The sequence below is a fragment of the Beta vulgaris genome, chromosome 3 (genome assembly GCF_026745355.1).
Source record: "Beta vulgaris subsp. vulgaris cultivar EL10 chromosome 3, EL10.2, whole genome shotgun sequence".
Classification (NCBI taxonomy): domain Eukaryota; kingdom Viridiplantae; phylum Streptophyta; class Magnoliopsida; order Caryophyllales; family Amaranthaceae; genus Beta; species Beta vulgaris.
In genome coordinates this window covers 1616057-1642274 of record NC_079204.1, presented here as the reverse complement: position 1 = coordinate 1642274, position 26218 = coordinate 1616057, and the positions used below count along the sequence as shown (strand labels likewise).

The following is a 26218-nucleotide window of genomic DNA, read 5'->3' as shown; positions in this document are numbered from 1 at the left end:
ACACTATTGGAATATGTGGCATGTGGACCTCCTCTTATGACTTATCTATACGAGTATGCCCCTCCAAACTCACAAAGGGGAAGCTCATTGTCGAGAAATGCCTATTAAGTTCTTTTGAGAAAGAATTAATAATATCCCTTCCACGCCATATTTAATCATCTATAAATAACTTGCATAAAGTTTTTTTCTTCCGCAATGGTTTTTGAGATTCATCTAGGGTGAGGTGATGTAGTTGATGAAAATAGAAGGTTAAAGGAAGATAGAAAGGTCATCACTGTGCACCTCAAAAACTACAACAGAAAATGGAAATAGGTTTCATCTTAAAAAAAATTAAGTTTTGTGATTGTTTTTTTGCAAAAAATGTTTTAAAAGATTTTTTATTGCAAATTAATCATGCGAGGTTGCGAACTGACTCAAAAATATATATAATATAATTATCTACATATATATTGATCACCTAATTGTTGTAGGAAATAATACTACAAAAATATAAAAGATTAAACCTTAAATCTCAAGAACAAATTTTGTGGTAGTAAAAGAGCCACTACCTTAGAAACAAACTTTCACCGCCTCCAGTACGTACGAATTATTGATGACATTTGTTTTCCAAGGTCAATATAAAGATCTATGACAGTGCCTCTATGCATCTGGATCCAAATTTCTCCAGAACTTCTCAAAACTTAGAGCGAACGACAGATAAAATATGTGTTTAGAATTAACTTTTGTGAATAAATGACACGGAAATTAGTAGGGGTATTAATTTTTATGGAAGCAAAAAAAAAGAGAAAATAGAATAAAGAAAATTGTGTAACTGGTCATCTCAAAATTACTCCTGATAAGAGCATACCAACACAAACGTGTCACCAATTTCAAACAAACAAGCAACAAAATTTTATTTCAGCTACTTCTTCCAAATGTAAAAATCAACACATATATGTTAAAAGTGACACGAATATGTTCCCTTATGAAAAGGCGGTTCGTTCCATTCCTTTCGATAGCATCATCTAATAATTGTCAACTCTATTCTTGAGATGGTAAAATATTATACAAAATATTTAGTGCACGTTTTTAGTCCCCCATTAGTAATTAGTAGATAACGTAAAGGTGCGCATTCACTCATCCACAAATTACATATTGATCAAGCTCATTTGTCTTTCAGTATTCTGGTGTACTTTGAAGCAATATAGCTTCTAGGAGACTCCATTATCTAGCTCATCTACAAATCTGAAACATGGGAACAATTAGCATGGACGGATACACCGGTGGCGTTCAACCCGAATACGATCGCTTGAAAGAGGTGAAGGCTTTTGATGATACAAAGACAGGGGTGAAAGGATTGGTAGATTCAGGTACAAAAACTGTACCTAAGATGTTCGTTCGACCATGTCACGAGCTCGAAGAAGACCTCAAGACACCTTGTGTTAAGCTCCAAGTTCCAGTGATAAATTTGAAGGGGATTGGTAACAAAATGGTTACGAAGAAATCGTCAAACAAGTCCTTGATGCATCAGAAAAATGGGGATTTTTTCAAGTTGTTAATCATGGAATTTCTATGGAAGTGCTTAATAATATGCTGCAGGGAATTCGGATGTTTCATGAACAAGATGATGAGGTAAAGAAGTTATATTCCCGTGATAGAACAAATCAAGTGTTGTATCAATCCAATTTTGATCTCTATGTTTCACGCGCCGCAAATTGGAGGGATACTTTAGCAGTTGATACCACACACTCTGGTCATCTTGATCCCAAGGAGTTACCAGAAATATGCAGGTGCCTTTCTTATCCTGTTTTTATACTTCCTTCGTTTCAATTTAATTATGACACTTTCTATTTGATTGTCGCAATTTTTTTTAGTTGTCTGAATTTACTATTTGACAAGCTCCTTTTTTTTTTTACAATTATTGTATGGCTACTTTTTTTTTTTGTTTTTTAGAGTTGTTATATGGCTACTTTGTCTTTATAGTTTGTTGTACATCTACTTTGGGACATCTAATTTCTCTTTTGGTGTTCAAAAAAACCGAAATCGAAATCAAAACCCGAAAAACCGGTTTAAATGGGTGGTTACCGAACCGGAAAATTTAGGATTGAACGGTTCGGTTACCGAATCGGTAAAAATAACGGTTAAACAGTACGGTTACGGTTATGATTTTTTATAAAACGGTTAACCGAAAAACCGGATAAATTTATTTATTATTATTATTTAATTTTTTATAATAATTATATTAATTAATTTTTTTTATTAAAGACATTAATTATAAAGTGTAGACATGTAGTCTGTGACTTCACTTCTTGTCACTAGTAACTTACCTAAGGGTTAAGGCTAAGAGAATTAGAGTCTAAGAGGAGTAGAGAACTAGAGGAAAGTAAGCCCAAATTCGAAAATATTGGTTAGTTACTTAGTTAGCCCAAGTCCAAAATAATGAAGACTCTTCAGCTAAGCCTCTAAGCATGTAAGCAATAAGTTGAAACTTGCTGCTGTTTTTATTTGTAATGCTGCTGTTTTTTCATGTACTGCTGTTTTTTTTTTTAACTTCTCAGTTCTCACTGTGAAGTGTGTGGCAGTGTGCTCAACATGTAATAGTTTAATGTCTTTGTGCTTGTTTTTTCTTAGAACTTTGAAATATGTATTTCATTATATCGTAATATTTTATGGTGTGGAATGTTTTTAACGATGATTGTCTTTTATAGATAATTTTGGTATTAATGGTATATTATTTAGGTTGAGAAAAAATTAAAATCTAATATATAAAATAAGTAAACTTATTTGATAAAACTTGAGTAACGGTTAATGGTTAACCGGAAAACCGTACCGAAAAATCGGTTAACCGTTTATGCGGTTACCGGTTTGAACGGTTACGATTACGGTTCGCAAATATGACGAACCAATATTCCTGGTTATCGTCTCGAAATTTTATTTCGGTACGGTTAACCACCCATGAACACCCCTAGTTTTTATATTATGGAAATTACTTTGGGACATAAGGTTTATAATTTTGTATTATTTGCTCAAACTTTTACTTCTTCAATTTCTTAATAAGTGATTTTTTTTTATGAATAAAAAAAGGATCACCGTATTTTGGAAAAAGTAATTTTTAATGAGAAGAACCGTGATACCTATAATATAATACCTATAAAAATTACTTGATGAAGAAGTTATTTTAATTTCTTGTTATTTTTATTACTTGTTAATGGATGTTGGTATATTGTTACTGCACTTCAAAGTTGACGTAAAATTAAAATTTTATGTCTTTGGTTGTGTAATTGATTAGAAAATTGCTTTAGTTATGTTAATTGTTCTTCAATCAAACTTTTTTTTTTCTTTTAATACACATAGTTTTACGAAAGTTTATTTTACCTACTTTCAACTTCCTTTGATTTGATATACATATTTTAAATTTAAGAGGGCTACGAATGAGGAAAAAGTCTTTTTTTGAAGGGACACCATAGCTTCCCCTTGTCTATTATCCTCTAACATGCTTTTCCAAAATAATTTTTTTTAATTATAAGAAGATTTCCTTAGATTTACCATATAAAAGTATTAGTTTTTTTTAGGGGAAAGTACTAGTTTTATATGCATGTAAAAGCATATAAAATTTTTCATATATAATAGAGATAGTGATACGATTAGCAGGTAGTTCACTTTTCTTTTTTTTTCTTCCTTTTTTCTATTTTGAAGTCTCCATATGTTGCCTTATATACAGAGTTGGTGTTGTGCGGTATAATTACAATAATATGCCATACATTGCTATTAGTTTACAATAACAATCAAATTGTTCGTTCGTTGTTTGCAGGGATGTATTGTTGGAATACTCCAACCAAGTACTTAATCTAAGTGATGTTTTACTGGAGTTAATATCTGTAGCTCTTGGACTGAAGCCACATTATTTGAAAGAACTAGAATGCACCAAAGGATGGACCGCAGTTTTCCACTACTATCCTGCTTGCCCTGCTCCAGATTTGACATTAGGAACAAGCAAACACACTGACCCATCATTCCTCACTATACTTTTGCAAGACCAAATCGGTGGTCTTCAAGTCCTTCATCAAAATCAATGGGTCGATGTTCAGCCTATTCCCGGAGCCCTTGTTGTTAATATTGGCGATATTCTTCAGGTTTCTTTCCTTTTAGACTCATAGACTATAGTAGTGTACTACTAATGTCCTGTTCGCTTCATCTTATTTTTGTCGAATTGGAATTATTTTCATCAATTAAAACATAATTTTACAAATTAAAACTAATTTTTCTGAGTTGGGAATTTCGCTAATCTCTTGTTTATTTCTTATTGTGTTTTGCTGATTAGGAAGGTTTTTTTTTTACTAATTGAAATAAATATATTGATTTACTTATCATTTTTAGATTATCATTTTTAGATGTCCTGAGCAATAGTAGTAAATAGTAACGGGCAACACTCCATCAGTTTGAAAGGTCTTGCTATTTCATTCGTATTTACTAATAAATACTGCCCGAATTTTTATACGTATTTTATATTTCTTTTTACCTCAAAAACATAAAATTGAATAATTTTTTTAGCAAGAACCGAACCAATTTTTCCGATTCCACGATGGAGGGAACTAAAGTTTTTCTATTCACCGAAAAAAATGGTCGGGCTCCGATGAAGGGCAAGGAAGGAGGAAGGAGAGGAAGGGACGAGGAGGAGGAAGAAAAAAAAGGTCGGGCCTGCAGAGCTGCGGGTTGCGGGAGGGTGTTATGGGGGTGGGCTACGGGGGGTGATTGGGTTGTACAGGTAGCAGGCGTTAGGGAGCAGGGGCTTGGGGAGCAAGGGGTTGGGTGGGGGCTGTACATGCCGAATATACAAAAAACATCACTTAAAATTATTTTAATCCTAAACAGTGTAACCAAATCCTTCTCAACCAATCGAAATCTTTTAAAAGTTATTTTTATCTTTTATAAATCCTCAAAAATCTCTATATTTTCCTAGTTTGTGAGAGGATTTTATTGGCACATGGTACAATTGTTGTATAGAAAAACTTCATCTTTTTTCTTACTACGTGTGTTAATATATTATGAAATAAATATTTTGAGAAAAAAGGAACCTGTTGATATATGATGGATGGACTCATGGAGAGATCTAGCTGGTAAATATTTTAATTTTTGCATTATTGAACTTTTAGTAAATTAGCTTTTGTTGTAATGCAGATAATGTCTAATGACAAGATCAAGAGTGTGTACCACAGAATGAGGGCTAATCAAGTTGGACCAAGAGTTTCAGCAGCATTTTTCTTTAAAGGTCTTCTATCATCTCCAAGATTGTATGGCCCAATTAAAGAGTTGATATCCGAAGATAATCTAGCTATATATCGCGAGTTCACTCTCAGTGCATTTCAAACACATTTCTTCTCTAGGCCCCTTGATGAGCCTCCATTTGAATACTACAAGTTACAAAATCATGGACATGAAGAATAGAAAGAATATACTTATGGCTATATTTTCCCTTTTAAGTATATGCAATACTTTTTTCTGTTTCTAAATAAGTTGTTATGATGAGTAAATTGGCAATATTGGCCAACTAACTTTGACTTTATTTTCTCATTATTATATATAGAAAATTATAGTAAAATGGAATCTTATTACATTTGTTTTAGTATATGTTTTTATAATATATGTTAACTTTTTATGACTTATACGCGTACGTAATTATATATACTAATGATCAAAGAAGCTCATTGCCTCACTCCATCAAGTGAAAAAATTAGTGTAACACTTATTTAGAAATAAGGAATTATATATGATCAAAGTAAATATTTTATATGTGTTTTATATACAATTACATAAATATTTTATTTTATCCTATTATCAATATTATTCATCATCATCAAATATTTGTCCACTACTCCACTTGTATGCTAAATAAACATGATTTTCTGAACACCATTGGAATACGAGTAGGGATGAGCATGGGTCCAGGACCCTACCTGGAGCCTGTTAGACCCGATCCTAATTTAATGGTCTCGGTCCAACTATTTCAAATCCTAAGGGTCCGGGTCCGGGTCTGGGTCCAAGTGATTTATTTAGGGTCCGGGTCTTAAAATTTTGGACCCAGACCCGACCCTTAGACCCCTAAACTTATTTAATATATACATTTTAACTTTTTTTTTAAAAAAAACAGATGCTGATTTTCTAAAAGACTAAAACCTAACTATAACACTAAAACACCCATTCTGAACTCTTAGGTAAGTTGTGTTTGTTTTGTTTTTTTCACTTTGTATGTTTGTGTTTTTGTTTCGTGTTTTTTCAATTTATATGTTTGTGAATTGTGTTTGTTTCGTTTTTTTTTCAGTTTATAAGTTTGTGTTTGTTTCGTTTTTTTCAATTTATATGTTTGTGTTTGTTTCATCTGAATTCTTATGTTTGTTTTATGCGATTTTTTGTGTTTGTTTCATGCGAATTTCAGATGATTAATGATATTAATAATGCTGAAAATTTGGCAAAATAAAAAATTTAGGCTTGGGTACCTTCCAGACCTTCTAGACCCTCCAGACCCTAAGGGTCTGGGTCAGGTCCAATTTTTTCAGACCCTTAGGGTCCGGGTCTGGGTTTGGGTCTGCAAAAAAAATTTAGGATCCGGGTCCAGGGTCCAGCTGGACCCGACCCAGACCCTACCCTTGCCCATCCCTAAATACGAGTATGCCCCCCCCCCTCCAAACTCACAAAGGGGCAGCTCATTGTCGAGAAATGCCTAAATTCTTTTGAGCAAGATGAATAATATACTTTCCATGTATACAAAACTATTAATATTGCGTAACAAATTATAACATTTTGTATAAAAAAATATGAATGTTATAAAGAAAATGGTTTTAATTTGAGGAAAAGTTGCCTAAAAAAACCTTTTAAGCACTTTTGCAAAAACAAACACAAACTTAATTTTTTTTGCAAGATAAAACTATGTCCATTTTCCGTTATGGTTTTTGAGATGCATTTGGGTGGTGTTGTAGTTAATGAAAATAGGGGGTTAAAGGAAGATAGACACCATTATGCACTTCAAAAACCATAGCGGAAAATGAAAATTGATTTCATCTTGCAAAAAAATTAAGTTTGTGGCTCTTTTTGCAAAAAATGCATGTTTTAAAAGTTTTTGTTGCAAATTAATCATGCGAAGTTGCGAACTGACTCAAGAAATATATAAAATATATTTATCTACATATATTGCTCACGTAATTGTTGTAGGAAATAATACTATAAAAATAAAAAGATTAAACCATAAATCTCAAGAACAAATTGTGTCATAGTAAAAGAGTCACTACCGTATAAACAAATTGTGCAAATTCTTGATGGCGTTCATTTTCCAAGGTAAATACAAAGATCTATGACTCGATGCATTAGTGCACCTGGATCCAAATTTCTCCAGAGCTTCTCAAAACTTAGAGAATATGTGTTTAGGGTTAACGACTTTTGTAAATAAACGACGCGAAAATTAGTAGGGGGTATTAATTTATATGAAAGCAAAAAAAAAAAAAATAAAGAAAATTGTGTAACTGACCATCTCAAAATTGGTCCTGACAAAAGCAAATCAACACAAACGTAGCTCCAATTTCAAACAAGCAACAAAATTTTGTTTCATCTACTACCTCCAACTATACAAATCAAAGCAGACATATTAAAAGTGACACGGATATGTTGTCTTATGAAAAGGCGGTTCTTCCCATTTCTTTCGATAGCATCCAATAGTTGCCAATAACTCTATTCTTGAAATAGTAAAAAATTATACAAAATATAGACAACATAAAGGCGCGCACTCACAAATTACATATTGATAAAGCTTATTTGTCTTTCAGTATTCCGGTGTAATTTGAAACAATATAGTTTCTAGGAGACTCCATAATATAATTTTTAATGAGAAGAAACGTGATACCTATAATATAATTTTAAATGTAAGAAATTATTTTTAATAGAAACAAATAATGCTCCTCTAAAGCAAATTATGATCATTAATTATAATTGAGATTTGAAATTTCTAAATGTATGTTCTTAGTCATTTACTGTTTCACGGTTGAAGTCTACCATTCGTTTTTTTTGTTATTGATCGTAAACAAAGAATTGACATCATCCTGATCAACGAATTAATTTTAGTAAATAAATATGTTTTTTCATTGGAAAATTGTAAGAAATCACCTTTTATAACCATTTTTTTGTGAGAAACCACCTTTAAAAAAAAGTAGGCACACAACCACCTTTTTTGTTTTATTTGTGGGAAGCTACCACTTGCCGAAATCCAGTCGTTGACCCAAGTTTTCTGGCATTGACCATCATAGAAACTATTTTTTTTCCAGATTTTCACCATTATTCCTCCTTTATCGTCCTTCTTCTGCGAAAATCACCACCACCAAGCTAAGCCACCATTGCTGCCGCCACCACCACCATACGACCTTCTCCCATGCTGCCACCACTCCCAACCCAAGGCCTCCCTAGCCGTCGCCGCCCAACCCTACCCTCCCAACTCTATCCCACGCGCAGCCCCAACCCTCCGCAACCCCCTCCCACGACATCCCCACCCTCCCAAGCCCCTCTCCCCCCTCGCATTCCCCGGCGATCCCCCTCCCCCCCATCCCCGGGCTACCCCCTCCCCACATCCCCCATCCCCCTCGTATCCTCTGGCAACCCCCCCCCCCTCGCATCTCTCGGAAACCCCCCATCCTTCCCACCCCTTCTTCTTCTTCCTCTTTCTCCCTTCCTCCTGACTTGCTCTGAAATTTCAAAAAAATAAATTAGAAGATGCTAGCATAAGAAAGGCAGACAATGCGTGAAAGTGGGTCCTATGATGGTCAACGTCGGAAAATCGAGGTCAACCACTGGATTCCAACAAGCGGTGGCTTCCAACAACAAAAAAATAACCAAAAAGGTGGTTGCGTGCCCAATTTTTTTCTAAAAGGTGATTTTTGACAAATAATCTTTTTTCTTTATATTCGAGAACGACTAAGCGCAATGATATAGACGGATTTCGATCTTAGGTCTTGGATACCACCCCCACAAGACTTTATCTACTAAGCTAGATGAAATTCACTCGTAAATTATTACGTGCTACTTAAATCATGGAATTGTATTTTGTCCACATTGTATATCATACAAAAACACTACGAGCATATATTTTTGTATATTTGTATTACTCCTATATCACCCATATTCTTGTATCCTATATGATCGTTGCTAAAATCAAATTGTCCATTTATTGTTGCAGGGATGTGATGTTGGAATACTATAACCGAGTACTAAAGCTAAGTGATGTTTTAGTAGAGTTCCTATCTGTTGCTCTTGGACTCAAGCCAGGTTATCCAAAAGAAATGGATTGTAGCAAAGGATGGACTGCAGTAAATCACTACTATCCTGTTTGCCCTGCTCCAAATTTGACACGAGGTGGAATCGATAAAGACTCATAAATCACATCACTCTCATCTATAGACTTTTCCAAAAAAAGGTTTTTCAACCAAGAGTTCTTCCTTCTCCAAAATATCCATCACATTGATTTTTCCTATACTTTGAACATCAATCCCATAACACTCATTTTCTATCCAACCCACATCATCATCATCATCATAAATATACGGTTGAGGATGAGAATTTTGAGTATAGTAATCAAATTCATATTGAGGTGAAGGGGTGATATCATTCACTAAAATCACATCGCAAGAAAAAATATCATGAGAATTAGAGTGACAATTAGAACAATAAGGAGGTGATGTAATGTAAGTTGGGGGTGAAGGAATTACTCTAGCTGATAAAGACATCTCCCACTCATAAGTATCCCTAACAAAACGCGTCATGGAGCAGACAAACACGAACGTATCAATAATGACACGGACGTGTTGACCTGTAACCATAAAATGTAATATACGAAAATAAGCTCTTGAAGAAATCAGAGTGACACGGTCGTGTTGCCTTGTAATCGTCAGATTCCTCAACTCAACTTCGAACAGATATAACTTTTAACACGGAGCTTCGTTTGGTTCATGTAATATATTGTTGGGAAGCTCTTCGAGTCTAATTTCCAACCCAATTAGAATCACCTCATTATTGTTGTTTTATCAAAAGTTATAGATATAATGGTGCAGAGGTGTCATATTTCGCACAAGTACATGAAGTCCTTTGTGTCTTCTTCCATTCCAATCCGTTTTGAGCATATATATGATATATCGTTTTGATGGTAATACAAGTGCCTTAATCATCATGTCCTTAAAAATGAGTCCAAATTCCATGAAACTACATCAAAACATCAAACAACCCATGAAAGCACTGTAACTTATAAAAAGGGACCTAAATATGCATAAATACAACGCAAATGCTCTAATATTACATAAAAATGCGCCGTAATATGGAACTAATGTTAGAATATATACTTATGACCGTTATTATATTTGGTCAGCAAGGACTAAATAAAAGTAGGCCTATCAAGTATCAACAAAGGGGTTGGAATATGTGGTGTATGTGCTTGGATCTCTCCTTATCAATAAGACTATTCCTTCCCAATCTCACAAAGGGGTAGCTCTGGAGTCTGGATCATAGTCGTTGACAATAGTAGATCTTTTTTTTTTGAGGGAAGACAATAGTAGATTTATTTAAAAATAAATTAAGAGGTATATAGTAAATTTTAAAAAATTGAGTATTATTTAGTAAAGAAAAAATTATTCGGAGGTATTTGGTAATAAAGAATCTGAAAAATCTTCATTATATAGAAATTCATTTGTCTTTCACTATTCTGGTGTACTAGAAGCAACTTAGTTTCTAGGAGAATCCATATCTAGTTCAATACAAAGCTGAAAGATGGGAACAATTAGCATGGACGGATACACAAGTGGCGTCCAACTCGAATACGATCGCATGAAAGAGGTGAAGGCTTTTGATGATACAAAGACAGGAGTTAAAGGATTGGTAGATTCAGGTGCAAAAGAGCTACCTAAGATGTTCATTCGACCATGTCACGAGCTCGAAGAAGAACTCAAGACACCTAGTGTTAAGCTCCAAGTTCCAGTGATAAACTTGGAGGGGATTGGTAACAAAAATGGTTACGAAGAAATCGTCAAACAAGTCCTTGATGCATCAGAAAAATGGGGATTTTTTCAAGTTGTTAATCATGGAATATCTATGGAAGTGCTTAATAATATGTTGCAGGGGATTCGGATGTTTCATGAACAAGATGCTGAGGTAAAGAAGAAGTTTTATAGTCGTGACAGTGAAAAAGTGGTTGTGTATTCATCAAATTATGACCTCTATTTTTCACGGTTCGCAAATTGGAGGGATACTTTATCAGTTAATACCACAAATTCTGGTCATCTTGATCCAAAAGAGTTACCAGAAATATGCAGGTATCATGTTATTTCTCTGCTTATACATTATGTTTTTTATTTGGGGATCGATTTTATACTCCTGTTCTTAAATATTATACCATGTTGATATTTAGACCTCACTAAAGAATAATAAAATACTCCCTCCGTCCCAAAATAGAAGTTCCCATTTCATTTTGCACAGTCTCCAAGACGTACCTTTAACCTACCATATCTTTTATTTCTTATTAGTAAAAAATATAAAAAATTGATATGACGAATTTACACATCGAGACGAATCTAACAAGAACCTTCATGAATATGTTTTTTTTGTATACATTAGTAAGAATATTTGGTCAAAGTTTTTAAAATTTGACTCCTAAAATAGAAATGAGAACTATATTTTGGGACGGAGGGAGTAGGTTCTAATTTAGTACATTTGAAATTGTAGAGTGATTTCTTGATTTTAAATCCGATCTATGTTTATCCTCTCATAATAGTTTCAGCTCTATAGCTCTAGGAGATGAGTGAGGAGTTAATTGGATAGAACAACACTTGAAAAAAGAACAATTATCAATCACTTGAGATCATTTTGAAGATGCATTACCAATAATTGGGGTTATTTGATTATAATCTATTTTTGAAGTTATTATGAAAAGGCTTACCATAAGTAGAATTATACTTACAAAGTTTTCCTATATATTATTACATCCGTTTCTAATTACATGCAATATTGAAAATTTTACGCTATTCAAATACTAACTTTGATTGCATTTCAAAATTGATACTCCCTTTGATTTCTTTTATTAAACATGTACTCCCTCTGTTTTTTTTTATCGTTCTCACTTAGAATCTTGACACTATTCATACATAGAGAGAATCTTCTCAATTTTTTTCAATTTATAAGAAAAAATATAGTCATGTGGGATCTTGTTTGATTCGTCTCAATTAGTACATTATTAATATTCAATTGTTATAATTTTTACTAATATATGATGAAAGATATTTAAGTTCAAAGATGTGCATTGGAAGATGTGTAAATGGAAAGTGAGAAAGATAAAAAAAAAAAAAACAGAGGGAGTATATTGCAATGGAAAATTTCAATACTTTATTGTTCCTATTTTGAATATTTTCATATGTAGTATAATTAATGAATTATATTTCCATTAGTTTTAAATTACAATAAATGTGTTTGTACTATTGATTAGTCATTTTTTATTTTTTTTACCCCCTCAAACTTTTATCTCATTGATTGTCAGATTAACTCAAAGGACAATAAATGTATTCACATTAATTTGTAATCACTTTATTCCTTTACCCTGTCAAACTTTTGTATCATTGGTTGTCTAACATAGAATAATTCAAAGGTTTAGAATCTTTATTTTTTTAGTTAATTTAATTTTATTTAAAATAATAAAATTTTTCCCATTTTTTAGTTGCATTGGTTTTTTTTTTACCCGATTTCAAATAGGAACAACAAAAGAAAACGGATAGAGTATATAAATACAAATGCTATCATATAATATATCGTTCGAGAATCCCAAAACTTACTTTCAAAATATCAATTTGGTATAAGATTTACTAATTGATAATTTAACATATTAGCGCGGTTAAAGTAGTGCATCAAAAGTTTTACATGTATTTGAAAACGGATGAAGTATTACTCTTGTATCACCCAAAATCAAATTGTCCGTTCGTTGTTTGCAGGGATGTAGTGTTGGAATACTCCAACCAAATACTTAATCTAAGTAATGTTGTTGTTCAATTCATAGCTCTAAATAAATGGTTTCCCCCTCCCCTCTCCCCCTTCCCCAAAAACCCTCCCTAAACCTCTCAAAAAACAAACCACCTGACCCCCCTCCCCTTCTGACTAACACCCTTGGTTGTTCCCCCCTTGTGCAGGTTTCCTCAGGTTTCAAAGAGCCTGAAAGGCCAGCTACTAACTCTTCTCCGAAATCGTTCAGAGACTCCTTGGTTCTCTCCGCCTTTTCTGTGGGTCCGACGCTAGATGGAGCCTCTCCTCCACCTGAGTTTGACGAGTCTAGTGACTCTTTCCTCCCTCTGTCCAAAGAGGACTACCAATCCCTATGCTCCCCTTGGGCATACTCCATTATCTCAAAACCTTGTGGCAAATCCTTTTCATCCGAATTTGTTGCCTCCTCTTTGAAAAAACTTTGGAAAACCTCTCCCTCTTGCTCAACCAGTCCTATTGGCAGGGGTTTCTTCATCACCAAGTTACCTTCGGCAGAAGAGCAGAATAGAATCATCTCGGGTGGTCCTTGGTTCCTAAATGGAATTTTTCTCTCCACCGTGAAGTGGACCCCGGGGTATCAAGCATCGTCGGCAAAGGCCCACTGTCTTCCCATTTGGGTAGAATTGCATGAGCTTCCTGTTGAATTCATGTGTGAATCAATCCTTAAAAAAATTGGTAGTTGTTTGGGTACGTTCATTAAAATTGATATGAGGCCAATAGATGATAACAAATTGCGTTATGTCCGGATCCTTATTATTATGGATATCTCAATCAGAAGAAAGGAGTTCATTTGGCTGGGTAGATTCAAACAAGCCATTACCTACAAGGAATGGCCGGTTTTATGCGAAGCATGCAATCGTGTCAATCACCATGAAAGAAACTGCATGAATTACGTCGCCAAAGAAAGTCCATCTACCGAAAACGTAATGCCGGGGAATAAGCAGACAAGAAATAGCGAAGTTCCCAATGAGGATGCAAACTGGCTTCAGGCCAAAAAAAGGAATGGAAAAGGAGGCTCGGTGGGCCTGGGCTTCCCTCATAAAGTTTGGATCCAAAAAGAAAACCCCTCCCTTAAAACGGTTCCAAAAGAAAAACAAAATCCTTTCTTAGCCTTAAATGACACCTATGCTCTAAGTATTATAGAGCAGAGTAGGGAGAGACTTCCCAATGATCTGAACCCAGTCACTTCCATCAATCCCCAACCGCCACAAAAAAAATCTCCAATGGCTAGATTTCCCTCAGGAAAGCGGGATTTTTCTGTAAACCTCAACTCACCTCTTTACCTACGCAACTTCCCAGAGGCTCCTATCTCATCAGAAAAATTTAACCCAACCTCTCTCTTCACCCTCATAGAAAAAATAAACAAAAAAGACCATGGCTTCCTCCTCACCTTCCATGGAGGACAGCGACCCAGCCCTTACCCCTTTTCCCCCAAAATTACCTCACCCGGTTCACGTAATTCTAACAAAGGCCACGAGCATCATAACGAGGTCTCGACCTCACCTAACTTTCCCAGAAGTCTGGGCAAACAACTACTATTACTATCGAATGGATATGATGGGGAACTGGTCCCGAGTGTATCCACGGGTCCTGAAAGAAATTATTCTAAAACCTCTTGCAACTCCTCCGTTCCTTCAGAATATGATGATGGTGTATCCGGAAGAACCGGGGAGGCTAGTTCCAGCACATCTACCGTGTTTAGCAGACATAACGAAAATATCAGAAGTGGTGGGAATATTACCTAAGTTGGTGGATGAGGAAGACAATAGACGAATTTTCAGCAGAAGCAATTCCATGGGAGTTGCAATTTCTCTCCGACCCCGTACCCGTACTTCCACGAGAGCGAAAAGCCCTATCAATTACCAAGAATTGGCTAATGGTGCAAGCGGGAAGCGAAACCGACAACGTCAAATGGATTCATCTCACAAAGGTATGCACCCAAATAACCCTAAAATTGGCGTGGGGATTCTCGAAGATAGATGGGGGCATAATGGCAGGTGTCAAAATGAAGGTGAACGGAGAAATTTTGTTCAGTTCGAAAGCGGAAAGAATGGTGACGCTAGATCACCAGACTTACCCGGATATACTCACGGAGTTATTAAACCTTCCATCACTAAACCCGGGAATGTCAGTTCTTCTATGGAATGCTAGAGGGGTGGCTCGTCAAGGTTTCAAAAGGAACATAAGACAGTTAATTCGGGATCATGACCCTATGATCATTATAATCACTGAGACAAGGGTGGCTCGAGACAGCATTGAGGAAATTATTAGTAGCTTGCCTTTCAACTCTTTTGAAACTGTGGAGCCGCAAGGGTACTCGGGAGGAATTCTTATGTTATGGAATGAGGGTCTCCACTCCTTCACCACCATAACAAAAGAGCCTAGAGCAATCCATGGTGTAATTCAGGTCCAAAACTATCCCTCCTTTTTTATTTCTGTTTTATATGCCAATACTAAATATAAAGGTAGACTAGAAATGTGGGAGAATCTTGTTAATATGAGCAAAAATATTAACATCCCTTGGCTAGTAACTGGCGATTTCAACGAAATCATTCATCATCACGAAAAATTCGGAGGTAATCCTCCTAAAGAATACAAAATGCGAAAATATAAGGAAACTATGGAATTATGTGGATTGCATGATCTGGGCTTTATAGGCAGCAAATACACTTGGTTTAATAAAAGGAGGAGCTATCCTATTTTTGAAAGATTAGATAGGGGATGGGGTTGCGAAAAATGGGCTCTTTCTTTTCCAAATACAGTTGTAAATAACTTACCTAGATTATCCTCTGATCATAACCCTCTCTTAATCACCCTCAAAAAAACCGAATTAAACACCACAAAAAAGTTTTTCAAATTCGAACCCATGTGGCTCCAAAATCCACCTTTTGATCCTTGGGTAAGGGATCAGTGGGCCGCAAAAATCAACAATCTCCAAAACAAACTTGCTGACCTTAGTAGGGAAATTCCTTGTTGGGTCCTTAAGGACGACAATATTTTTAAAAAGAAAAAGATACTTCAGGCTCGGCTGGTGGGGGCCCAAAGAGCTTTTGAGGCTGACCCAAATAATCCTTTCCTTTTTGACCTTGAAACTAATCTAAACAATGAGCTTAATTTAGTTTTAGACCAAGAGGAGGAGTATTGGCAAATTCGTTCTAGAACAAACTGGCTAATGCTTGGTGACCGAAACACCCATTTCTTTCATCTCTCGACCATTTTTAGGAGGAAAGCAAACAGAATTCTTATGCTCAAAGATGAAGCGGGTAACTCCATCACTAACCTTCAGGAAATTAGCAAAACCATCCTGTCCCATTATAAAAGTCTTTTCTCATCTGAAGGATGTGGGGAGGCTCCCCAAATCATTTCGCGTGAGGCCATTAACTGCAGCTTGACGCCTACTTTAGCTGAAGTAAAAGAGGCTGTATTTTCCATTGGAAGTACGAAAGCGGCAGGAGATGATGGCTTTCATGCTCTCTTCTATCATCATTTCTGGGACTCCATAAAAGAAGACTGCCTGAATTGTGCTTCTAGCATCTTCAGAGATCTTACTGTTCCCAAGTCCCAAAATTCGACTCTTATCGCGCTAATCCCAAAAATCGAAAACCCTCTTAGACTAAACAATTTCAAACCAATAAGCTTAGTTAACACTTCCTATAAGATAGTTACTAAAATAATCGTCCAAAGAATTAGGCCTCTTCTTCATAACATCATCTCTCCTAACCAAAACAGTTTCATATCGGGCAGGGGTGCGGAAGAAAATTTCATTGTAGCCTCGGAAATTCTTCACTCAATGAATAAGAAAAAGGGGAGAAAGGGTCTTTTTGCTCTTAAAATTGACCTTGAGAAAGCCTATGACAGACTGGAGTGGCCTTTTATTGAACATTGCCTTAAAAGGCTAAATTTTTCCTATAACTCTATAAAATTAATTATGAGCTGTGTATCGGCAGGAGAGTCCTGCGTTCAGGTTAATGGAAACCGGACGGATAGCTTTAATCCGACTAGAGGTATTAGACAAGGAGACCCTTTGTCCCCTTACCTATTTATCATGTGCCTGGAATATTTGTCAAGCACTATCCATGAAGCGTGTACTTCCAAGGAATGGAGTCCGTTTCAAGTCAGACGGGGGGGAACAGAAATCTCCCATCTTTTCTTCGCTGATGACATCCTTTTGTTCGGTGAAGCTAACATGTCCACCCTTTCTTCCTTGAGCCAGATTCTTCAAAATTTCTTCAAAATTTCGGGGCAAAAATCAAATGATTCAAAGAGTATGCTTTACTTTTCACCTAATACAAACCTAGATATCAAGGATGACTTTGAACAAGAACTAAACATTGCAAGCACAAATGACCTTGGCACCTATTTGGGTTTCCCTCTTTGTCACAAAAAACCTTCAAAGAATAAGTTGAGTTTCATTATTGACAAGATAACAAAAAAGCTTGCCTCTTGGAAATCAAAATGTCTTAATAAAGCCGGGAGAACTGTTTTAATAAGCGCCACCCTTCATGCCATACCCAGATACTACATGCACTTGCTTGATTTTCATGCCGGCATTAAACATAAGCTAGATTCCATCTGTAGTAATTTTTTCTGGAATAGCAACGAGAATAGGAAAAGAATTACATGGGTTGCTTGGAAATACATTTGCTCCCCGAAAAAAGAGGGGGGCCTGGGGCTGGCCTCTCATGACTCAATTAATAAGATTAGCCTGGCTCGTCTTTGCTGGAAACTTGATAATAATTTATTATGGGCTTCAAACATCATCAAAGAAAAGTATTTCAACAAAAAGAAAGAACCTCTTAACTTTAAGAAGGGATCTCACCTTTGGAAGAGTATCGGGATAGGTTGGGATAGCTATGTACACAGTCTGGCCTGGGAGGTGGGAGATGGGACTTGTATTAACCTGTGGAACGACAAATGGCTAAACGGGGAGTGCCTAAGATCGATGATAGCTGGACCACTAACGGAGTATGACCTCTCTTTAAAAGTCCAAAACCTTAACTCTAGTAGTATCTCCAATCTTTCTTCCATTCCCCTCACCCAGGAGATTAAGGATAGGATAAATTCGATTACCTTGTCAAACAAAACCGATAACACCTTTTCCTTGTGGACTCACTTAGGAAAGTTTAGTTCAAAGAAAGCCTTGGAGTCCATTTCACCTAAGAAAAATGAAGAAGACTCATGGGAATGGATATGGAAAGGGCCCGGACTACCGAAACACCATTTTTTTGTTTAGCAAACCGCCTGGAATAGAATGCCTACCAATGTAAACATAAATTATCGAATAAATGGACATCCTAGAAACTGCCCCTTCTGCCCGGATGTTGATGAAAACATGGATCATATCCTAAGAAACTGTCATAGAGCCTCTGAAATTTGGAGGAAGGTAGACTTCAAGGTTATTAATGAAATCAACTTCAATGATTGGCTAAAAACAAACTATTTGAAAGACCATAACGTTTCATCTGGGGGAATCGTTAGTCTTGTCCCCTCAAATGTTGGGTTCACTTTCACTCTTTGGGCAATATGGCTAAGGAGAAACTCATGGGTCTTAAACAGGAAAAACATAACCTGTTCCACTTCTTTAAAAAATGCTAGTTGGGCCGCCACCGAATGGTTCTTCTCAAAGAGCCAACCTAAGGTGGGTAAAGCTCCTAACACCACTGCCGAACCACCTCGTACCCCTCAAACCCACAAAGCCCATCAAGCCCTCCTGCTCTCTCAATCCGGCCCCTCGGTCACCTTGTCCCATTCGTCTGAGAACCCTTCACTATGGCAACCCCCTCCCCCGGGTTTTATGAAAATTAATACTGATAGCTCCTTCCTTTTTAAATCAAAGAAAACTTGTTTAGCAGCAGTTTGCAGGAACTCTCTGGGTATTTGGATTGGTGGCATCACTTTGCGTACTCACTGCATGGATGCCCAAGAAGCTGAGTCACGCGCTATTCTCATGAGCCTCCGTTGGGCAAAGGACAAGAACTGGAATGATGTTATTGTTATCTCGGACTGCAAAAATGCTGTCACGGAGATACGAAGGTCCAGCAACATAAAGAGTAATAATTCTAATGTTATTGATATGTGTAGGGAGTTGCTCCAAGGTACCGAAGGACTAAAGTTGATCCATGAAGGTAGAGAATCAAACAAGATAGCTGATGCATTAGCAAAATTTGCAAGAGGGAGGACATCAAATATCAACACTCTAGAATTTTTCATCTCCCCTCCCCCGGTCTGTAAAACTATTATGCAGCATGATGCTAGCAACTGCCATTTATCACCACCAGTCATGGTCCATGATGACCGTGGCTGAGTGATTATGTATCTTTTGATTACTTATGTTTAAATATGACGTTCCTTTTACCCAAAAAAAAAAAAAAAAAAAAATACTTAATCTAAGTGATGTTTTACTGGAGTTAATATCTGTAGCTCTTGGAGTGAAGCCAGATTATTTGAAAGAAACAGAATGCACCAAAGGATGGAATGAAGTTTTCCACTACTATCCTGCTTGTCCTGCTCCAGATTTGACATTAGGAACAAGCAAACACACTGACCCATCATTCCTCACTATACTTTTGCAAGACCAAATTGGTGGTCTTCAAGTCCTTCATCAAGATCAATGGGTCGATGTTCAGCCTATTCCTGGAGCCCTTGTTGTTAACATTGGCGATATTCTTCAGGTTTCTTTAAGACTTATAGACTATAGTAGTATAGAATTAATATCATGTTCACTTCATCTTATTTTTGTCGAGCTGGAATTATTTTTATCAATTAAAACAGAATTTTACAAATTAAAACTAATTTTTCTGATTTGGGAATTTCGCTAATCTCTAGTTTATTTCTTATTGTGTTTTGCTGATTAGGAAGGGTTTTTTTTACTAATTGAAATAAATATATTGATTTTTACTTAAAACTTTTAGATGTCCTGAGCAATAGTAGTAAATAGTAACTGGCAATACTCCATCAAAAAAGTAATGCTATTTACCGCCTGAATTTTATACATATTTTTTGTATCTCTTTTTACCTCAAAACATAAAATTGCATAATTTTTTTGCAAAAATCGAACCAATTTTTCGGTTTCACCATGGAGGGAACTGAAGTTTTTTTATTCACCGAAAAAAATGGTCAGTTTCACCATTGTGGAACCGAAATTTCTATATAGCTCCATGTAAACAGTGAAAAAAATTTCGAAAGAAAATGGTGTGATGTGACTTGTAAGAAGGAAGGAGGAGGAAGGAGAAGAAAAGGAGGAAGAGGAGACAAAGAAGAAAGGAGGCGCGGGGGTGTTGGCTCCTATGAAGGGAAAGGAAGGAGGAAGGAGAAGAAGGGACGAGGTCATGAGGAGGAGGAGGAAGAAAGGAGGCGATGATGAGGTGGGGGTTGCGGAAGGGTGTTGTGGGTGTGGGGGTGGGGGTGGGGGCTGCGAGGGGTGATTGGGCTGTACAGGTAGCAGGCCTTGGGGAGCAGGGGTTTGGGTGGGGGTTGTACATGCCGAATATACATAAAACATCACCTAAAATTATTTTAAATCCTAACCAGTGCAACCAAATCCTTCTCAATCAATCGAAATCTTTTAAAAGTTATTCTTATCTTTCATAAAATCCTCAAAAATCTTTATATTTCCTAGTTTGTAAGAGGATTTTATTGGCACATGGTACAACTCTTGTATGGAAAAACTTCATCTTTTTTCTTTCTACGTGCGTTAATATATTATGAAGTAAATCTTTTGAGAAAAAAGGAAGCCTATTGATATACGATGGATGGAGTCATGCAGAGATCTAGCTAGTAAATATTTTAATTTTTGCATTATTGAACTTTTAGTAAATTAGCTTTTGTTGTAATGCAGATAATGTCTAATGACAAGATCAAGAGTGTGTACCACAGAGTGATGGCTAATCAAGTTGGACCAAGAGTTTCAGTAGCATTTTTCCTTAAAGGTCTTCTATCATCTCCAAGATTGTATGGCCCAATTAAAGAGTTGATATCCGAAGATAATCCAGCTATATATCGCGAGTTCACTCTCAGTGCATTTCAAACACATTTCTTCTCTAGGCCCCTTGATGAGCCTCCATTTGAATACTACAAGTTACAAAATCATGGAGATGAAGAATAGAAAGAATATACTTATGAGTTATGGCTATATTTTCCCTTTTAAGTATATGTAATACTTTTTCTGTTTCTAAATAAGTCGTTATGATGAGTAAATTGGCAATATTGATCAACTTACTTTGACTTTATTTTCTCGCTATTTTATATAGAAAATTATAGTAAAATGGGATCTTATTACATTTGTTTTAGTATATGTTTTATAATATATGTTAACTTTTTATGATTTATACGCGTACGTAATTATAGATACTATTGATCAAAGAAGTCCATTTCGTTAAGTGAAAAAGCTAGTATAACACTTATTTAAAAATAGAGGAATTATATATGATCAAAATAAATATTTTATATGTTTTTTATATACCATTACATAAATATTTTATTTTATCCTATTATCAATATTATTCATCATCCTCAAGTATTTGTCCACTACTCCACTTGTATGCTAAATCAACATGATTTTCTGAACACCATTGGAATATGTGGCATGTGGATCTCCTCTTATCTATACGAGTATGCCCCTCCAAACTCACAAGGGGAAGCTCATTGTCGAGAAATGCCTAAGGGTCTGTTCTTTTCGACATAAAACAGTTGAATTGAATTGAATTGAATTGAACTGAACTAAACTAAACTAAACTGAATCGTGTAACCGGCCATCTCAAAATTACTCCTGACAAGAGCAGACCAACACAAACATGTCTCCAATTTCAAACAAGCAACAAAATTTTGTTTCAGCTACTTCCTCCAAATGTACAAATCAACACGACATGTTAAAAATAACACGGATATGTTGCCTTATGAAAAGGCGGTTCTTCTTCTTCCCATTCCTTTCGATAGCATCCAATAATTGCCAACTCTATTCTTGAGATGGTAAAGTATTATAAAAAATATCAGTGCATCTTTTAGTCCCCCACTAGTAATTAGTAGATAACGTAAAGATGCGCACTCACTCATAGACAAATTACATATTGATCAAGCTCATTTATCTTTCAGCATTCTGGTGTACTTTGAAGCAATATAGACAATATAGTTTCTAGGAGACTCCATTATCTAGCTCATCTACAAGCTGAAAGATGGGAACAATTAGCATGGACGGATACACCGGTGGCGCTCAACCCGAATACGATCGCATGAAAGAGGTGAAGGCTTTTGATGATACAAAGACAGGGGTGAAAGGATTGGTAGATTCAGGTACAAAAATTGTACCTAAGATGTTCATTCGACCATGTCACGAGCTCGAAGAAGACCTCAAGAGACCTTGTGTTAAGCTTCAAGTTCCAGTGATAAATTTGGAGGAGATTGGTAACAAAAATGGTTACGAAGAAATCGTCAAACAAGTCCTTGATGCGTCAGAAAAATGGGGATTTTTTCAAGTTGTTAATCATGGAATTTCTATGGAAGTGCTTAATAATATGTTGCAGGGAATTCGGATGTTTCATGAACAAGATGATGAGGTAAAGAAGAAGTTATATACCCGTGATAGAACAAATCAAGTGTTGTATCAATCCAATTTTGATCTCTATGTTTCACGCGCCGCAAATTGGAGGGATACTTTAGCAGTTGATACCACATACTCTGGTCATCTTGATCCCAAGGAGTTACCAGAAATATGCAGGTGCCTTTCTTACCCTTTTTTTATAGGAAAAATTGACAATAGAGGTTTGAACTTTGGGTGATAATTTTTAAAAGGTCTGAATTATTGATTTACCTGTGTAGGTCCCAACTTTAGGGGGTTTTAACTTTTAGCGGGCCTTAGTGACTTAAAACTGGCTTAATAGGTCATCAACTGTAAAACTTGGGTCACATCAGAAGGATTAATTGAGGGAGGGATGTAGGAACTAGGTGAGATTTTAAAAAAAAATCTTCAGTTTTAAGTCGTCGAGGCCGCTAAAAGTTAAGATCCCCTAAAGTTGGGACCTACACAGGTTAATCAATAGTTCAGACCTTTTAAAAATTATCACCCAAAGTTCAGACCTTTATTGTCAATTTTTCTTTTTTTATATTTCCCATGTTTCAATTTAGTTACGACACTTTCTATTTTAAAAAGTTTCAAATTAGATATTACACTTCCATTTTGGGTAAATAATTTATCTTTATCTCTCTCCTATCATATGGGACGCTTTTGTTTTCTTTTTCTATCTTTCTCCCCTCCAAAAATTGCATGAGAATCTGTGATTTTAAAAGTGTTACAACTAAAATGAAACGAAAAAAGTAGTTGAAATATGTAAGTACTTCTTTATCTTTTGCATATATATTACTCTCTCCGTCCTAAATTAATTATCGTAATTTCTTTTTTGAGTTGTAATTTACTATTTGACAAGCACCCTTTTTTTTACAATTATTGTAAGACTACTTTGTCTTTCTTTTCTTTTTTTTTACAATTATTGTATGGCTACGTACTTTGTCTTTATAGTTTGTTGTACATCTACTCACCCACTCTTTAATTTCTCTTTATATTTTTATATTGTGGTAAATTACTTTGGGGTAAAAGGTTTATAATTTTGTATTATTTGCTCAAACTTATACTTCTTCAATTTCTTAATAAATTATGTATTTTTTATGGAAAAAAAAAAGGTTCACTGTGTTTTAGAAAAGTAATTTTTAACGAGAAGAAACGTGATATCTATAATATAATTTTAAATGTAACAAATGATTCTTTAATAGAAACAAATAATGCTCCTCTAAAGCAAATTCTGATCATTATATAATTGAGATTTGAAATTTCTAAATGTTCTTAGTCATTTACCGTTTCACGGGTGAAGTCTACCATTCGTTTTTTTATTATTGATCATAAACAAAGAATTGACGTCATTCAGATCAACGAATTAATTTTAGTAAATAAATATGTTTTTTTCTTTATATTAGAGTACGACTAAGCGCAATGATATAAACGAATTTCGATCTTAGGTCTTGAATATCACCCCCATAAGACTTTATCAACTAAGTTAGATAAAATTCACTCGTAAATTATTACGTGTTACTTAAAACATGGAATCGTATTTATTGTTGCAGGGATGTGATGTTGGAATACTATAACCAAGTACTAAAGCTAAGTGATGTTTTACTAGAGTTACTATCTGTTGCTCTTGGATTGAAGCCAGATTATCTAAAAGAAATGGATTGTAGCAAAGGATGGACTGCAGTAAATCACTACTATCCTGTTTGCCCTGCTCCAGATTTGACACTAGGAATAAGCAAACACTCTGACCCAACATTTCTCACTTTACTTTTGCAAGACCAAATTGGTGGTCTTCAAGTCTTATATGAAGATCAATGGGTCGATGTTCAGCCTATTCCAGGAGCCCTTGTTGTCAATATTGGTGATATTCTTCAGGTTTCTTTTCTTATACTCCTTTTTGTTCTATATATGAATTCGCATATAAAACCGTCTTATATATCATGATTTATGGTAAGATGAGGGTAACTTGTTGTTCTAAATGGGTCATTTACAGTACGAGTATCCTTTTTAGTTACAAGGTAATTCATCATCTAAAAGTAACCCCTTTGACTTACAAAGTGACGTTTTTAAGGAACAAAGTCAAATAGTTTTACAATAATCTTATTATAAGGTGGTGTTATACAAGATTTATTGCTAAATTAATTGTCATATTTTTGTTATCCAAAATATTTAAATTTTGATTGGTTAACATTTTTTTATGTACATGTTGATCTACAATGTGAAAGTAATATTATAAATTTTTCCTTTTACTAAACAGTTTTTCAACTTGTGTATGAAGGAAATATTTTGAAATAATTAGAGTAATATTATCTCCTGCCTTTATTAGTTTACTCGTATTTCTTTTTGTGATGTCCCTTAGGGCTTATTCTTTTCGGCATAAAACAGTTGAACTGAACTGAACTGAACTGAAATGAAATGAATAGTGATATGTGAGAGTAAAAGTATTGTCAAGAGCTGAACTGAACTGGTCTGAACTGAACTGAACTGATATGAACTGAATTGAACTGAATTGAACTGAAAATAAGTTGGGGAGAACATGCCCTTATTAGTTTGTCCATTTCTTTTGTTTCTATTTTTGAAATGAGACCACTAAATTTCCATCACACACACATAAAATAATAAATGATCTTTCCTTGTATGTCCCAGAATATTGTTTCTCCTCAAAATTTATATAAAAAAAACGAGTAAACTAATAAAGACTGAAGGGAGTATTAATTAAAAATGGATGAAGAGAGTAGTTGTGAGTTTTAGATTAATACCTTAATAAGCTTGTGTTTATGCAGATGATGTCAAATGACAAGATTAAGAGTGTGTACCACAGAGTAATGGCGAATCAAGTTGGACCAAGAGTATCAGTAGCACTTTTCCTTAAAGGTCTTTTATCATCTCCAAAATTATATGGACCAATCAAACAGTTGCTATCTGAAGATAATCCTGCTATATATCAAGAATTTACTCTCAATCCATATAACACACATTTCTACTCTCGTCCCCTTGGTGAGCCTCGATTTCAATATTACAAGTTGTAATGCCATGGAGATGCATCACATCACATAATCCAAGGGCGGTTAAGGCCATATACAAAGTAAGCAACTGCACTGAAGATCCAATTCTATTAGTTGTTCGTTCAAAGTAAACAAAAAAATTCTAATTCTAACTATAGGCTATTCCTTTTCAATTTATCGAATGTAATGTTGGATGTTATGAACTTTTTATCGGATTCTGGCATTGCACTCTCAAGCTGTTCACATTCCCGATTAAGAGAGATAAAGATAAATTCAGCTTTTAGTGGTGCAAAAATCATCTCAGGCCTTATACAAATAAACAAACTTCCTTCAAACGTGATTAAAAATACAAACTTTCAGACCAACGATTTGATCGAAAATAAAAACCCTAATCAACCATATGAAAAACAATATTAACCCTTTAATTACGCAAGCCCTAGAAATTTACCTTCCCTTTGATGCCCTGCCACATGAATAGAAATTTGTTCTTCCAACTCCAATATCTTAACAATCACACCCAAATTAAATCCAACGCAATAAGTCCCTAAATAATAATCAATTAATGTGAGAGAAATTGCAAAGGATATATTTTTGGGACTAATTTTGTATGCTTAATTTGATGACATAGTAA

General features: G+C 35.3%; 2 protein-coding genes and 1 pseudogene across 2 annotated transcripts; all 3 read left to right on the top strand.

Annotated features, from left to right (window-relative positions):
* The first annotated feature begins 1200 nt into the window (after nt 1-1200).
* Nucleotides 1201-5588, top strand: LOC125496053 (1-aminocyclopropane-1-carboxylate oxidase homolog 1-like; annotated as a pseudogene).
* A 5077-nt stretch (nt 5589-10665) lies between these two features.
* Nucleotides 10666-21300, top strand: LOC104887970 (1-aminocyclopropane-1-carboxylate oxidase homolog 1). The gene is made up of 4 exons (XM_057393461.1): nt 10666-11315; nt 12981-13023; nt 19419-19697; nt 20864-21300. The coding sequence occupies exons 1-4, from the start codon at nt 10774-10776 to the stop codon at nt 21128-21130; spliced, it is 1131 nt and encodes a 376-aa protein (XP_057249444.1). The 5' UTR covers nt 10666-10773; the 3' UTR covers nt 21131-21300.
* Nucleotides 21301-21808: 508 nt separating this feature from the next.
* Nucleotides 21809-25817, top strand: LOC104887971 (1-aminocyclopropane-1-carboxylate oxidase homolog 1). Its single transcript, XM_010672762.4, has 3 exons — nt 21809-22738; nt 24136-24457; nt 25366-25817. The coding sequence occupies exons 1-3, from the start codon at nt 22197-22199 to the stop codon at nt 25609-25611; spliced, it is 1110 nt and encodes a 369-aa protein (XP_010671064.2). The 5' UTR covers nt 21809-22196; the 3' UTR covers nt 25612-25817.
* Nucleotides 25818-26218: the final 401 nt, after the last annotated feature.